The 17206-nt window shown below is 43.3% G+C and overlaps 1 protein-coding gene across 3 annotated transcripts in view; it reads right to left on the reverse strand.

Annotated features, from left to right (window-relative positions):
* Nucleotides 1–17206, reverse strand: part of pld1b (phospholipase D1b) — a 35759-nt gene that overhangs the window by 9325 nt on the left and 9228 nt on the right. For 2 of the 3 annotated variants that reach the window (XM_067486269.1, XM_067486270.1), the window contains exons 2-18: nucleotides 10627–10794; nucleotides 10356–10519; nucleotides 9740–9882; nucleotides 9373–9484; nucleotides 9220–9285; nucleotides 8980–9038; nucleotides 8803–8895; nucleotides 8192–8344; nucleotides 7835–7984; nucleotides 6631–6714; nucleotides 6037–6118; nucleotides 5681–5791; nucleotides 5425–5607; nucleotides 4421–4637; nucleotides 1709–1837; nucleotides 1497–1615; nucleotides 95–208 (exon numbers count right to left, since the gene is read on the reverse strand). In XM_067486269.1, coding sequence (XP_067342370.1) covers nucleotides 95–208; nucleotides 1497–1615; nucleotides 1709–1837; nucleotides 4421–4637; nucleotides 5425–5607; nucleotides 5681–5791; nucleotides 6037–6118; nucleotides 6631–6714; nucleotides 7835–7984; nucleotides 8192–8344; nucleotides 8803–8895; nucleotides 8980–9038; nucleotides 9220–9285; nucleotides 9373–9484; nucleotides 9740–9882; nucleotides 10356–10519; nucleotides 10627–10762 — 2115 coding nt within the window. In that variant the 5' untranslated portion in view covers nucleotides 10763–10794. Of the gene's footprint in view, nucleotides 1–94; nucleotides 209–1496; nucleotides 1616–1708; nucleotides 1838–4420; nucleotides 4638–5424; nucleotides 5608–5680; nucleotides 5792–6036; nucleotides 6119–6630; nucleotides 6715–7834; nucleotides 7985–8191; nucleotides 8345–8802; nucleotides 8896–8979; nucleotides 9039–9219; nucleotides 9286–9372; nucleotides 9485–9739; nucleotides 9883–10355; nucleotides 10520–10626; nucleotides 10795–15124; nucleotides 15343–17206 lie in introns of those variants that run through there. The other variant, XM_067486268.1, reaches the window with a different exon arrangement.

Consider the following 17206-nt stretch of genomic DNA (forward strand, 5'->3'; position numbering starts at 1 on the left):
ACTAACTTCAGTGTGAACGTACCATTTAATCAAGCATTGCAATCAGGACTCAACCAGCAAACCCACGGTATCACAGAAGTCATGCGGTACACACCTGAACTTTGGCGGGGACGGAGTTGGGGACTTTGTATAGCTGCTCTCCGGCGGTGGTGTGAGACTTGGGCAGCAGACACGGGTACGACACAGAGTTGTACTTGGGCTTGACGAGCTGGTACAGAAACAAAACAAAAAGAGCAAAAGTAAATGGGTGTCGTGTGGCTCAGAGCAGGCAGCAGGCAGGAGGCTGATTCAAGCTGCAGTTTGAGTCATTCTGTCTGCAACAGCTGTCCCGTCCCCTCAAACAGGGGGTAAACTGCTTATTTAATGTTTCACCTTATTGACTTACAGCAACTTTTTTTTACCTTTTGAACTCGGTGCAATGCGCTGCAAAAACTAAGACACACAGTTTTAGACATAAGCATCATTTTTTCCTTTGAGCGAGACAAAGTCAATCTGTACAATCTGGGAGCCAATAAATCAACAGGACGAGCCATTTTCTTTGGCTTTGCTGATGAATTTAGGGTTTGCATGCAGCAGCAGGACAAACCATACAAGGAAGAGGCACAGATAGAGGCAGAAATGCAGGCAGAGCCTGGTCTGCAGAATGAGCCCTCGATATATTAAGACTGGCTGCTTGTTGTTTATTAAGGATCCACACTTAGCTTCCAGTTAAGTGGCTGCTTTTGAAAAGTACATTACTGTATCTAAAGTACCCACTGGCCTCTATTACCTAATGATGGAAGCTAATGGTTACAAGCACACACGCAACAGTTCCTTCCTTTTCCATTTGAATTGCTGTTGGACTGCATTTACGTGCACTTAAGTAACCAGGGGACTCGGAGAGATCAGCTTCCTTTAGTATTCAGGGAACGCTGCTTACATGCACTTAAGAAACCTGGTTACTGAAAATCTGCGCATACGTGCAGCACAACCCCATTTCTCCTCCACCTCCGACTGGGTTTGGAAGCCTGGATCACAGATTTGAACAATAATGACAAGAATAATGACGGAAAGTGCTGCTTTCTGCCTCGTCTCTCTCTCTCTCTCCTTCCATTCATTCTTTCGCTCAGCTGCACGTCTCTGTCTGCAGGAGAAAGCCGATAAGAAACCATGGCAGAGAAATCAGCTTTCTCCGACAGAAATCTGACATTTGTTTCTCTGTGTTTAATTTCATTTCACTTACTGACACTTCTGGATATTAACTGTGGGGGGAAAAATATCAGTGCTAGCTTGGATAATTTCTTCAACTACAAATTGCAAGTTAACATTGTTATACTTAATCACAATAAGGTTTTGTATGAAAAAGTAACAATTATCAGCTTTAAGTAATCTGATAGGGGATTTGGACGATCACCACAAACACACTCCTCTATTTCTGGGTAACTGGACATTCTTCTGTCACCATGTTAATCCCTTTCTCAGTCCACTACAACAACACCACCCCCATGGCCTCTGACCTTGGTGAAGTTCCACCGCTGGATGAAATGTCTGGCCACATCCCGAGCTGCTTTCCCATGAACCACCGAGGCAATATCGTGCCAGGGCATCCTGGGAGTCGTGTGTCTGTCAATGAAATCTGAAAGAGCAGAAAGAGGCACGTGAGAAGTGCAGGCAATGAGACAGACTCAGCAGTTGTGTAGACTGACAGGGCGCTTGGTGGGGTGCTCACCATCAAAAGGTTTTTCCAGCTGAATCCAGTCCTTGTGCACAAAGTTGCAGTAGTCCTTTCCGTGCCAGAAGCGAGTGTTTCCAAACAGCTCACCAACCCCCGTATGTAGACTGCGCACAGAGCCGCTTACTGAAACCAAAAGCCTCCAGTTAATTCATTACAGGATGACACCACACACTTGCCATAATCTGTTCTTGTCTGCAGGAACCTTTTCATAAAGTCTTTCTGAGTATCCACAGAAGGACGGAGTAAGTGCCCAGGAAGTCTAAACAATGTTTAAGTGTCTGGTTGATCACACAGAAGTTTGAGATCATTATTACTTAGACACCACGAGTTCAGTATGTCTGATTATTTAGGTTATCATCAGCGAGCGTCAGCGTGTATTTACATTCAGCAGCAGCTTCTTGATTTGAACCAGAACTGATGCTGCACTTCCGAGTTAAAATGGTAAAGTCTTTTCAGCCGACACTAATGAAGGATTAATCCGTCAGTAGCTCGTTGATGTATGGAGTCCGACAAAGATTGTTTGAAAGACAAGATGCGTCGCTCTGAGTGTTTCTACAGCTGCAGAAAATCTTATTTAATGTATGAGATACATGTGTTCATTTACTGCAGAATGACTACATAATAGTATCTGAATGGTTATGGACAGATACCCAATATTTAAGGAATCGGATTGAAAAAAATAAAAAATGGGATTGTGCCGCCACTGATTCACAACACATGCAAATGACATGAATACAAATATCGTATGTATTCACAAAAGAAATACGAAGGAATTTTTCACCTTACTGAAGTTGAAGGGGAAGAATAAAGAGAGAATGGGAAGTGGAAAGGCAATGAGAGGCTGACCGATGGATTTCAGAATAAAAAGAAAAACTAAAAACAAATAGATGGGTCAGAAGTTGGGTCAACAAAATTAGAATTGAGCGTATTCCCTGGACGTTTTGTCACAGCACTCTGCTAAAACAGAAGTAGCTGTTTACCATTTCATGAACCATTTCACTTGTGGACAATCATTAGTAGTCAGAGGAAAACAATTTAGGTCTCTGATATCCTGTGAGTTTGTCCTCGTTAATAAAAGGTGTCTTCAGCCAACTAATGTGTCTCTAGTGCTTCCACCTAAGTGCCACGCTGGAGGCGACAGTGATACATGTGTTTGGAAAAAAACTGCGATAGCACAGTTTCAGAAACGAAACAGCAGCTGGAATAAGACGGCACAGCATGAACGGACAGAGACCTGTGGGATCAACTGGACTCACCTGAAACACACTAATGCAAAAATACTTCAACTTTGATTGTAGAGCAATGCCAAAAATCCCATGTAATGTTTTGGAAATTATGAGCTCGTGTGTTTTTGGGCCGTTTGTTTGCGTTAATCGCGTTAATCTCCGACAGTTCCCATCTATCACATCAGCAGTATCAACAGACAGGAGCCTGCACAAACAGCAACCATCCTCTGGGTCATAAAAACATCTGTTTTACTGCAAAAGCAACACGTGCACCAGGAGAACGTTTGTGCAAATGATTACAGACAGTAAAGACTTTGTAGAGAAGGGAAAATAACAAATCAATCCTCTTCAGCCTTTTCTCCATTTGTATCCCTGTACATATGTCATTTAATCAGAGCTTTACTTCTTTAGCCTGGTTTCCCACCTCGGTACTTCACAAACGTCAATCCTCTTTAATTTTTTTCCATTAGTAAATAAATTGTTTAATCTACAAAAGTTTGACCAAAGAAATCCTGGGTGTTGGGCCAATATAGAACCTTCACACACATTGGGTGAATTGTACCCAGTACCAGTGAGCAGCTTTGACCCAGTGCTTGTGTAACTCATACATCCCCAAAGAAAACTCATGGGACAGGGTGAAGGTCACCCATATTTTTGTGTAGGGGCTATATTGACCCACCACGGGCTAAAGGTTTAACCCATTTTGAGATTGTAGAGGAAAACTCACACGCACAAACCCAGAGGAAGCTCCACTCAAGATGAAAACCATGGATGGATTAGTGGACAGGCAGAGTGGGCACAGGCCTGTATAGAAGAACAGATGGCCCTCTACCTCTTTGTGCACAGGGGCCCATTTTCCCATAATCCTTCCATGATCAAAACCACAGAAAAGCACACTGGAAAACAAGAGGCAAGTGGAACGGTTGAGACCTGGCAACCCTGCAACCGCCTTCCCCACCTGCAGCCCCACTCACCAGCTTGACACTGGCCGAAGGGCGCGACCGCTCTCAGCTGTGACAGTCTGCTGGGGATCAGACTCTGCTGACTGCTGATGCTGTTGGACCAACCTAAACAGAGCGGCCACAAACACTGAGTCGGCAGCAGAGATGGACGCTACCGTCACTGTGGGTGAGGTGTTAAAGAGGGTGCGAGTGTGATGCAACTCAGCCGTGTTACAACGTCTAACACGGTAAAGCTCCCTGTCTCGCTCTGCTACGTTCTTCCATGTTTGCTATGCTCTGCACAGCCCTTCAGGTTTTAGTCTTTCCCCAATAAAATTACTAAAAAATAGCCCCTTTGTACATTAGGATCAGCTTTGATGCATATTTCTGCTAAAAACAAAAAAAAACAAACGTCCTGCAGTTTCGAAGTAGAACCCTGATGTTTAACTGGTTTCCTGCTCTGAGCTGCCTGATGAACCTGGACCGTTCGGAACACAGTCTACTGTTTATGACGCGGTGCACGAGCGTTTGCCACTCACACTCCTCAGTCTCCAGGTCGCTGTCGCTGTCGGGCTGAGCCAAGCCGTGCTTCTGCAGGTGTCTCTTGATGCTGAACCTGTTCTTCCTCAACTTCCCGTGACCCTTCATCCTGGGCTGCTCCACTGCGTCCGTCACTGTAGAAAACCCCGTCCCGTTGCGCTCGCACGTAGCGCTGCCGCCGCTGGCTGGGACGTCATTAGTGGAGGCCGCACTCGCCTGGGGATGTGTAAAAGCACATCTTGTTTAGGTTTTGCATATCTCATACTGCTTTTGTGTTTCTTTATACTTCTTTTCTATCTATCTTAGGTATTCTGTGTCTGTTTTTAGTCCTTGACTCCAAATCTTGCTTTTTGGCATCATTGTGCATCACGTTCTTTGTCTATGAGGTAAATTTACATTACATAATTGCTGGTGTATTCTTACTCATTGTGCGACTCTTTGTAATTGTTTTGCATCTAAATTTGTTAATTTTGCAGGTTGACATTTCAGGTGTGTGTGGATGCACCTCAGGCTTTAAGAAGTTTTTAAAATTATTAACCCATTTTTAGATGTTTATTAACCTATGTAGGATGGGTTCACTTGTCATCATAGAGCTTATGGATAAAACATCTCATATATGTTGTGATCTGACAAAGGACAATTCATTTTTTCAATTCGTTTTAACTAAAGTATTGGAATCTGAAAACTCACTATCTTTGCTTTTGACCTTATTCCCCAAAATGGGGATGAATTCAGGCTACAGTATATCACTAATTCAAAGCACTAATTACTAATTGTCTTATCTTTTGCGATTCATGCTCAGTGAGCAGGTCAACAGCACTGCAGACACTTCTCTTATAAATGGAAACGTCCCCTTTTTCAGGATCAACTTTTTCTAAACATTTTAAACAAAAAAAAAAGCTGGACATCGAGAAACAGAAATGTAGTCATGTAGTTCAGTGTGTGTGTGTGTGGGACAGTGTGTGTGTGAGTGTGTGAGTGTGTGAGGGAGAGAGAAAGACACCTGCTCCAAGCTGGACAGGGTCACACTCCCAACGTCTGTCAGCCGGTGTTCCCTGTCGTCCCAACGTCCATATGCCAGGTCAATCCCGCCCACGAAGGCCACTGATTGGTCGATGACGAGGATCTTCTCGTGATGCGCCCACAGGTAGACGGTGGACGAGACGTGGTCTGGGTGACGCATCACCTGCAGGAAAAAAGCCCCGAGTTCAGACTGGAAACCTCCACGTGCAGAGCGTAACACTGAAGCGCAGACACACCTTGATGTTGGGGTGAAGGTGCAGCAGTGTCCTCTTGCTGTAGCCTGAGTTGATTCCCAGAGCCACCTCCACCTCCTTGTACAGCATCACAAAGACTCGCACTCCTTGTTGCTGTTTGAACGACAAAACTTTCATTTCCTCTTAAGTAGCTAAAAGGTTCTTTTATAATGTTTCTATCGAGTTCATAATTTGACTCAATTGTTTTCCTCTGTGTTGAAGTCAAAAGCCACAGTTTGAACACACTGATCTACCAGCAGCCTCAGTGGAAAATTCAAAGAACAATCTACATTTTCACGTATGCTGCTGGGTGTTGGAAAGTCAGCGTAAAAAAAAAGATGACTGGAGACATTTCTCACCGCTTTGCGTTTCAGTATGCAGTCCAGACGCCAGCGGTTGCCTTCGACAACTGGCCTCTTCAGGAAAATCTCCGGACTCAACCTGTTGGACAAAACTCACTGTGAGATATTACATCAGTGCATTTCAGCTAATTTAAAAAAGATTTGTTCTTCTGTGTCGTTTCCTTCTCTCTTTTGATCAGTTTTCCTGCTTTTTTGCCTGTTCTTCTTTCCTTCACATAACAAAATTTCCCAATTTTCCTGTCTTCTCCAATCTTTCTGTTTTCATTTATTCCAAGTCTCCCTACGTGCTCTTTTTTCTAGAGTTCAAATCATGAAAATATGAAGCACTGTTGAAGCACTTTTGCATTTTTTCTATATCACCAAGCTTCCACTCAAGCAAAATCCAACAGCAGTATTGATATACGTGTGTGTGTGTGTGTCTGTGTGTGTGTGTGTGTGTGTACACTAAGATAACAGTAGTCCGAGCCTCCAGCCGTAATTGATATGTGTGACCAGAAAACCTCTTGTAGAGGTGACCGCCACTCTTAAACACACACGCACACACACACACCCTCTCTGTCATTAGCTAACTCTCCACAGAAACCCACTCACCACCAGTCTGTGATGAATATTTCTTCTTTTGCTGCTTCAAGAGCATCTGCGACATCCTCCATGTACATTCTACCATTCACATACCTGTAGAAAACACAAAGACACACACACACACACACACAAATACACAGATACAGAAAATTACTTCCACGTGTGCACACAAATGTACAAACACACATATAGACAATAAGAATTAGCCCCACACACATTTTCCTCCTCTCACTTTCCAATCTGTCCATCATCTGTTGGATCTTTATACTGTTTATTATGCATGCGTGCACGAGCAGACACACACAAACATGCACACACACACACACACACACACGTCTGTCTCACAGATAGTATAATGTTGCCCAGCAGGGGGACAGGTGATGAGCAGGCAAGTCTCACTTTCCCTCTTATTTGTGTCAGATTACTCCACCAAGACACACACACGCACACACACACACACACACACACACACACACTTATTTTAGTGTTTTTTCTAACACTACACATTACTAACATGTACATGTACAGTATTGCGCAAAAGATCCACTTGCAAAGTTTTCCAAAGGTACTCGACAGGTAACTTGTTCCTGGATCCTGAAGTCTTTGCCACTGTTCTTTTGTGGACTGAATCTGTCTCAGTGTCTCCTCATGTGATCCCAGACTGACTCCATGATGTCGAGATCAGGGCTCTGATGACTCAGGCTGCTTGTTTGGGCTCAATGTTGTGTAGCCGAATGAATTTAGGACAAATCAGATGCCTCCCTGATTGTTTTGTGTGATGGATACGAACAGAAAACATCCACAGTTTGCACAGTACTGTACAAACAAAAGTCCATTGACATATTTTGAGTGAAATTACATTTGATGTACAATATTTTCTTGTTATCTACTCAGCTGGGGGTCACAGTGCTTTGTATGCGTGTTAAATCCTACCATAAATAACAAGCTGCTGAGCTATTAAAGCTTTGCACAGTGCTTGTGTATCTATAACTAGCGACAAACTGAACTATTAAACTGAAATGTGCAGGTATCAAACAAAAAGAAAATAAATCGAACTAAGATAAAACCACTTAGTTTAGGAAGATGGTGAATACATCAAACTAAAAATGATAATGTTCACCTCTATTATTACATGGGTTTCTTCACAAACCTTACATAAAGTCCTAAAAACACTTGAAACCTGTGGCTCGTGGTGGCTGGTTGCCGTCCTTACCATTTAGCGGGGATGTTCTCTTCCTCTCTGGCGAAGGAGCCGAAGCGGTGGTCTTTCATAAAGACGGAGCCATGTTTTCGGATGAAGCCCTCGATGGCCTGACCCCACCAGCGGGCATGTCTGTAGCTGCTGCACTTTAGCACCAGAGACCTGCACGAACAAACACATTTCAGTGTTTTTAACGCGTGAAACAAATGCACCGGGATCTAAGTCTGAAGCTAGCACATAGTGGCCTGTAGAAGACCAAAGAACTGATCTGCTGCTGAGTAACCAGGTTGTTACAGTGCATGTAAACCTATAGTGATTTTAGTTTTTCTGAACTTTCTGTCAGCTGATACATGTTCATGTGTCACAGACCTGGAGAGACTGTCGATCCGGACGCCATGTTTGGTGTCTGTGTCTTTGAAGTCCATCTTAATATCAAACTCTTTGTCGGCCAGCATCACAAAGGAAATGGCACCGGAGTCCGGCTTCATATAGAGCAGGAATGAGTCCTTCACCACCAGCCAGCTGCACACAAGGACAGTCAGAAATGTAATATTTTGACTCTTCCCATTTCAAATGTTTTAACTGTACATGATGCTGCAAGCATTAAAAATGTATCTTACTCTCTTATTACCAGATACGCAAAAGGAAAAACCAGGTTCTTAAGGTATCAACACACTGGTTGCAACTAAAATCCCGAAAAAATTATTTTTAAAATCCCCAAAAAATAATCAAAGCCACTTTTCTGGGTAAGAAACAACACCGGGAATAAGTGTCTTCAAGTCAAATGTAAAAAGGAACCTGGTCCTTTCAGTGCAACATCAAACAGACACTGTCAAAATCCAGTTTAGAATTTGTTGCATAGTCTATTTGGTTCCTGCCCAGTGTCTGTGTCTTTAGATCTAAGTAATTAAATATAACGTCAAGGTTAGGAGTAAAACTAAGGGTCCATTCGATGTCTGGGTCGGTTGATCACAACTTACCGTTTAGACCAGCGGTAGCACATCTTGCTCCGACCACAGCAGTTGATCCCGGGGATCCGATGGCCGCCGGATCGCTTCAGCACCATTCCTTCTCTGAAAGACAAGAGAGCTGCTGACTTCTGTACTGATCCCCAAACTAGATGCCAAATACCCCTGACATTACTGAGTTGTTCTTACAATCCTTTTGGTCCCAGGTCATGGATAAAGGACAGCTGGCTAACGTCGATGAACTCCATCTGAAACAACAACAAAAAAAATGTTTTCATGCAAAACAAGATCTGAAACCAACAGCTTCCAGCTTCTTCCTCTATCTGCACATTCAGGAACCTTTGCAGTACATTATGGTCTCCAATATGTTTTGGTCTTGTACAGGTTATGACCCATGACATCTATAAAAAACTCCTGAGTCATCTTTACCGTAGCGTGGTAGTTTCTGTACATTGGCATCTTTAGCAGGTTATTCAAGTAATCTTCTAGTTGTTTCTGGAAAAAAAAAACGAACAGCCAGTCAGTGCGATAAGAATGAACATTAACTTGTGTGAAAAAAAGGGAGACTGGTCAAAGTCGTACCCTGCGACTGGAAACCTGTGCCTCTCTGTTCAGCTCCTCTCCTCCTCCTCGGGGTAGATTCGGGATCTGCCTCACCTCACCCATTCCCACCGTTTGCCTCTTTATCGTGTGACTGAGAAACAGTAACAAAACATTTGTTTCTGGTGGAGAAACTGCGGTGTTTGTTGGGATGATGGAGGTAAGAAGCAGAACCATGTACTAAAAATGAAATATGTCTTGCAGGTCTGATGCAACAAAGGTTTGATCTGTGTTCGGTTATATCCCTTCAGTGGAAGCTAATGTGGACTCCAGTGAAACCAATAAAACCCAGCTCACGTTGCCCTGAAAACCTGATCTAACCCAGAACAAAAATACGGGGAGTGCTTACCTGCGGGTCGGCAGCGGCAGCCTCATAAAGGTCTTGTACGTCCTGAGCTCTCTGTGGAGATCCATGAAGTGCTTCTCCTTCCTCTTCACCAGCCACGTAAACTCCCCATGTTTCAGCTCTATCTTAAACACCGCTGGCATCGACTGAACACACAGCAGAGACGCAGTGAGATGGTTTCAATGGTTTTACTAAATCACCAATTCATGGTGCACCTTTTTTTTCTGTCACATTTTAGTGTTTTTTCTCTTGTTCAGTGCTACAGATTTGGCAACATAATAGAAGACTTCAATCCCTTTTGGCCGTTAATCAATTGGCAGGACGATTCGTCTATAACACGATCAGATGGCTTTGGCAGTGAGTTGCAGCCATAAATCTTAATAAAAAAGAGTAGAGGCCCCTGTCAGATATTCAATTCAGTGAGTTCAGTGAAGTTAATTCTGTTGTACAGTGGACAGTAAAAAAATGACAGAGACACTGTCAGATGAGGAAATTGATTGACTGATCCACCACCGTTCAAATCCACATGACTTTCGTCTGTGAAGTTTAAATAAGAAGACAAATCTGGGCCAAGATGTTTTTCAATAATGCGAATAGTGAACTGCTTGTCTGTGTCCACCTTGTTGACGCTCCTCTGTGTGGTGACATTGAAGCGGTCCTGAGCCGAGGTGAACCGCTCTACTTCCAGGATCTTGGCGGTGATCGGTAAGGACAGGAACACTTTGGCTTTGGGCTCCTTGAAAGCCACCGTGTGGTAGATTGCTGTGAAAGGCAAACGCTCGGCTGAAGAAAAACACACAGACACAAAAGAGATTTCATATCAAAGTATGACAACACAGTCTGAAGTTATGTGAGGCGAACACTAGACTACACTGACACAATGGACACACCTGCAGTGCTGGTGTCCGTCGTGTCGTATTCGCCATCTCCCAGGTCGAGCTCGCGGGTGTCTAGTTTCTCCATGATGCCAGTCATGTCGTTGGCAACCAGCTGCAGGGTGCTGGAGGTCTGTTCCTGACGCAGCATGGTTAACACTCAGCCTGGAGCCCGGGGCTCACCTGGAGAGGCAGGTACGTAGAGAAAAGGGGAGTTGAACAAAAGTAATCAAGGGTATTTACAACTTGTAAAATTAGATATTTTATCACTCTGTGTGCAGAAAAATACAGCGTTTCTTGTTCATCCATAAGGAAAATCCAAGATTTTGCCACACTCCTGCTGAGTTTCCAGTAAACCTGTAACTGCTCGTGTTCCATCAGCTTGAGGCTCCAACTGCATCACTGTCACATCCGGGTTTCTGGGTCACTTTATGTGAAAATCCCTCCAATCAATCCTCTTCATTCTTGACAATGGACACCATTTGATGTGCACCCCCCCCCCCCCCCCCCCTTTTTCTACTACACACACCCCTACACACTTATAACGACGAATGTGGCTAGAAAGGCCCCTGCTTCCTGTGCTTCTCCTCTGCTAATCCTCTTGTTTGGATTAGCACCTCGTCTAATGTGATCTGAGGCTGAGAGGAGAAAGATGGATGGAAGAGCTGCTGGTTGTTGAGCCAAAACCAGCTCAAACAGATGGGAAATGAGGAGGTGAAAGAAAGATTGAAAGAGAGATGTTATTAGTCGCAGCAAGTAAAGGCATAAAGAGGGTCAGGACAGAACCTGATGACCTGTAAGTTAGACGGTTCTGCAGTCGTGCTGCCAAACAGTAAAGCTCTACTCCGTAAAACCAAACCAGGATGTGGAAGACGTTTAAAGCTACACAGTACTAAGAGTAGCTGTGGATTTGGGTAATTCTCTGCTAGATCATTAGTACAAGTCATTAGGTTTCAGATTTCATTTAGCCATTTGATAACAATATGGAATCAGAAGAGCTGTTTTATGTCATTCTATGTTTGTGCAACGTCTGTAATTTAAAAAGCAGACATGGTAAAAGGGATGAAATGTTATATTACCTACTGTGAGAGTCAGGAATTAGGTTTAAAAATCTTTAAAACTTTGCAATAGGTGAGAGAGCGGGAAACTGTGTTTGTTACTCAAGCTCCAACCTAATTATTTTATTATGTAAAAATAATCCCGGCACGCAGAAGTTAAAAGTGCATCTACCACAGTTGCCGCACTTCCTTTTCAAAAGTGTTTTAAAGTTACAAAAGTGAACCTCTAAGAACAAAGTGGGCAATGCCTTCGTCCTGCAGACATGTAAAATGTTGTTCTGCTGTGGTTTGGCTGCTTTCACTTCCACCTGCACAAAACACCACCACCAGCCACACGTCCCCGTCTCTTAATGAAAACAGACGAAAGGTTTTTTTTGTTTCTTGTTTCCGATTTGGACTGTTACCTCCACACCTCAACAAGCCTCTAATCAACCCCGAAGTTCACTAAACCAACTGAACACGAGCTGAAATTAAACAAATGTATTTACTGTATAAATTGTATATACATGCATAAATACAACAAATGCCAGAAGCCCAAAATCACTTGTTCTAAAGATTACAAAGGTTTATAGTGATATTTTCATGTAATTAGCATCACACATCTTTTTAATCACTCTCGTAATTAGTCACCGCTGTTTGGTTTTGTTTGGCATTTGTTGTGCGTTTTTAAATAGTCAGTTGGGTCAAATATCTAAATCTAAGTTAAGCAAAATTAAATAAATAATACATTTTGTTGGTTTCAAGCCATTTCAGAGAAAACTGCACCCTTTTTTTTTTTTTTTTTTTTTGGAAGAGCACCTACATTCACTAAGTGTTTCTCATTACAAAGTAATGACCTGCAAACACAGCAACCATAGTTCCACAAAGACAAGTTGCAAATAAAAACGCAGTAAAGAAGCTGTAGAATGCAAACTCTCCATATCGCAGACACTGTATGTCTGTTTGCGCAAACATTGCATGGCAATGTGTGTGAAAGTTCACCTGAGGTGTGTGTCTGAAGGCGTTTAACAACAGCTGCTGGTGAAACCGGTGATACAGGGAATTTGATCAGAATAAAAAGAAAGGATTTTTTTTTTTAAATCACAGCATGTTGCCTACATTGGTGCAACAATGTGTAATTAATATTACTGCGTGGGACAGTCCCGAGTCACTACCAGAAGCCAAACTGTAGTTTGAACCATGGAAAGTAGAATATTCCCTGTGTCAGAGGATAAAAACAAAAAATACAAGCGATGTGAAGAGGAGTTAATAAGCCATAATTCCAAACATTGTCAACCAAACTGTGAAAAAGACTCACAAAACCTCTGAACACATCAGTGAACTAAAGGTAGAACCAGTCATGATGTCTGTCCAGACTCGTTTTCTCATCGGTTCATCAATGCGTCAAAGCGGATGTTTGTGCCAGATGTCATCAAATCCCCTCCAGGTGTCCCCTGAGACACCGCGTTGAGGAGAATGGGACAGATATGAGCTCCCAGTGAGCCGGGCATAGAGGGACATTTACATCACAACAGCAACGGAGTCAACTTTTTGTAACAGCACAGCTCACTGTCAAACACCATCAAAACGTTTGTGGTTGAGTTTGAGGATGTGATGACAAAGCAAAATGTTGCAGTTCACTTGCTTAACCCAACTTTCTTGCATCCATCACAGTCAGACGGACATGGTCACTGTCTTAAAGCTCGAGAGATGAACTACATTTAAAACTTAAAGGACGCCGTCACTTCTTATGGATCTAGTTCGAGTAGTACATGTAAGTTACTGCCATTAAACGTCCCTCTGACAGCCCTGTATCAAAATGTCCCTCTACTTCTGGCTGATATCGGCCTTCAAATGACGTCACTTGGAGGAACCTTGAGTTCAGATTAGGTCATAGTGTTGCTCACGCTGTGGAGTTTGTAATCACGGTCAACCTGCTTTTCCAGAGCTCCTCCAGATGATGTCATTTTAACTGAGGGAACTTTTCAGCTAGAGGCGCAGAGGGAAGTCATAGGGAAGTTTAAATGCATTAGCGTACGTTTACACACTAAACTAAAGCCATAGAAAGCAGGTTCAAATTTAATTATTTATAAGAGCAACATTCTCTATTTACAATCTGGCTCTTTAGCTCCTAAACGCTTCACTGTGTTTCAGTCTAACTGTGTCTGTCTGCTGTCTGGTGCTGAGCCGATAGGGAAGAACCGGGTTTTAGGCTTAGAACCAAATGGTCAATGTGGTACAAAAAACAAAAGTTCAGGAGCCAAAGAGCCTTCGTAACTCGACAGACCCGCAGACGTCTGTGTGTGTTCAGACCTAAAGGACTTCACTTTGTTAATATAAGATTATAGATTATTGCAGCTTCTTTAAATACGGAGGCCATGACTTCAATCTACGTGACTCCAATCATAAAAGAATACTGAGCTGAAGGCTTTGTTATTAACCTTGGAAACTACAGAAAAATCTTTTAAGATGATTAATGCAGGCAGCAGTCTGTCTGTGTATATGTGTGTGTGTGTGTGTGTGTGTGTGTGTGTGTGTGTGTGTGTGTGTGTGTGTGTTGAACATCATTCCCATTTCAGTGAGCACTCACGTTAATTGGTGTGGAGCATCCCCCCCTCCCACTGCATCACTCACCAACCAGGTGGCAAGCTATTGAGTCCTCTCACACACACACACAGAACTAACAAGGTCACAATTATTTAGACACAAATATAAAAAAATCCCCTTCCTCTTCCTCTTTTAAGTTGCACATTTTCTGAGTTTCTCAAACCTACTGCTATGTTTCCACATCTTCTAAGTTTGGCAGTAATTAAGGACAATCCCAGCAATCAGCTTATTTACTGTAAATCAATATTTAGAATGTTAGAATAGATGAATTTTAACCCCCGGCAGGTAAACTAGTACTGCTCCACCATAACAAACAACAACAACAACAACAACAAAAATAATAATAATGAAATGAAAATACTGTATTGATGATTCACAGATTCATAAATCTGATGTTTCACTTCATCACTAAACCTAACAAAGGCTGAGATTAATGAACGCATCAGTAACCAAGACCAAATATCTAGGCAACACCTGAACCAGAACAAGTCACGTAAAACACAATCAACCTCTCAGAAGACAAAACCGGTGATCGTACTCTGCCAACCAGTCAAGGTGCAGTTTGTATGTCTGAGCAGCAGTGAATAGTTTGGGGGAATTTAATAGTTGATCATCTCTCAATAAGAAGTGAAGACGTAATGGAGGAGCTGGACTCCTACAGGTGCTTTGATGTCCAAATCAATAAAAACTAAACTGGGCTCACAACCCAGATCTTCAGTCAGATACTTCTATACAAACACACACGCACTTTTCAGTCAAACCCCCAACAGTCCCACCAACACTGTACACACAAACAGACACACACACACACACACACACACACACAAGCATGTCAGGCAGCAGACCCATAGTATCAGGATTCCACTGACCTGAGCCTGCGAAGGCTGAGGGAAGCCCTTCATTATCATCATCATCATCATCACGATGTTTTGTCCAAACAATCCCAGTGCTGTCCTCATGTGCAGCGTCTTTTCTCCTCTTTAAATCTCCTCACTCACACACACACAGTCCATGGACACACACAGACACACACCCACACCGACTGGAGCACTGAGAGACAGTTGGGGAAGTTGAGAGCGGAGTGCAGCAGTGACACAGACAGATGAGGGAAATGCTCAGGGGAGGGAGGGGACGAGACGCTATTGGCCAGAGAAACTTCCTGAGGTGAAAAAGCAGCCAATCACGGGGAAGGGGTCGCTCCTTGTTTGAGGCAACTATCTGCATGAAAGGGGTAACCAGTTCTTGAACCAGTTTTCTGGTTAGAGAAAGTAACCACAATAGTTGTTGGACAGCTTGTGACTGAAAGTGACATCGCACTGAGGATACGTCAGGAAACGGCCCTGAGCTCTGGGAGCGGTACAAATGGCTGCAGACAGAGAGTTGGCCCTGCAGCTGTATGATGACTTGGACAGGATGTTGGAAACGTGCTGTTAATTCTAAATACCTGAACTTCTGAAAGAACATGTGAGCATAATTTATGTTGCTCTGGTGAAAGAATCCATAACATTATCAGAGCTAAAGCTAAGCTAGCTGCATCTGCCTATGTTTAAAAAATAGCTGACTTTGAAAAGTCAATGAACTAAGCTTCATTCCTCTGTTTTCCAGAGCAGACCTCCACCTCTCTAGATTTTCCTCCACCTGCTCCCTGCTCTCACTACAGATCACAATGTCATCTGCAAACATCATAGTCCATGGAGATTCCTGTCTAACCTCATCTGTCAGCCTGTCCATCACCAGAGCAAACAAGAAGGGGCTCAGAGCTGATCCTTGATGCAGACCCACCTCCACCTTGAACTCCTCTGTGACACCTACAGCACCTCACCACTGTCTTACAGCTCTCATACATGTCCTGCACCACTCTAACATACTTCTCTGCCGCTGCAGACGTCCTCATACAATACCACAGCTCCTCTCTCTGCACCCTGTCATACGCGTTCTCTAAATCTACAAAGACACAATGCAACTCCCTCTGACCTTCTCTGTACTTCTCCATCAGCATCCTCAAAGCAAATACTGCATCTGTTGTTCTCTTTCTAGGCATGAAACCATATTGCTGCTCACAAATGTTCACCTCTGCCCTTAGCCGAGCTTCCACTACTCTTTCCCACAACTTCATTGTTTAGCTCATCAGCTTTATTCCTCTGTAGTTGCCACAGCTCTGTTCATCTCCCTTGTTCTTAAAAATTGGTACCAGTAGACGTCTCCTCCAGTCCTCAGCATCCTCTCACTCTCCAAGATCTTGTTAAACAAACTAGTCAGAAACTCTACTGCCACCTCTCCTAGACACTTCCAGACCTCCACAGGTTTGTCATCAGGACCAACTGCCTTTCCACTCTTCATCCTCTTCAACGTCCTCCTCACTTCACTCTTACTAATCTTTGCTACTTCCTGCTCCACACCAGTCACCTCTTCTACTCTTCTCTCTTTCATTTTCCTCAGCTCTTCAACATACTCCATCCATCTTCATCACACTCCCTGAAAACAACACAACATTATTCTTTTTTCAACTTCCACCACTTCGTCCTCTGCTCTGCCTTAGTCCTCTTCATCTTCCTCACCACCAGCATCATTCTACAGACCACCATCCTGTGTTGTCTGGCTACACTCTCCCCTACCAATGCTTTACAGTCACTGATCTCTTTCAGATTACAACGTCTACACAAGATGTCGTCTACCTGAGTGCTTCTCCCTCCGCTCTTGTACGTCACCTTATGTTCCTGCCTCTTCTAAAAGAAAGTGTTCACTACAGCCATTTCCATCCTCTTTGCAAAGTCTACTTCTCTGTTCCCTTCTCTGTTCCCTTCACCTACATGTCCATTGAAATCTGCACCAATCACCACTCTCTCACCTCTGGAGATGCTCTGCATCACTTCATCTAACTCACTCCAGAATTTCTCCTTCTCGTCTAACTCACATCCTACCTGTGGTTCATAACCACTAACAACATTTAA

This window comes from Channa argus, chromosome 19 (genome assembly GCF_033026475.1).
Source record: "Channa argus isolate prfri chromosome 19, Channa argus male v1.0, whole genome shotgun sequence".
Taxonomy (NCBI): domain Eukaryota; kingdom Metazoa; phylum Chordata; class Actinopteri; order Anabantiformes; family Channidae; genus Channa; species Channa argus.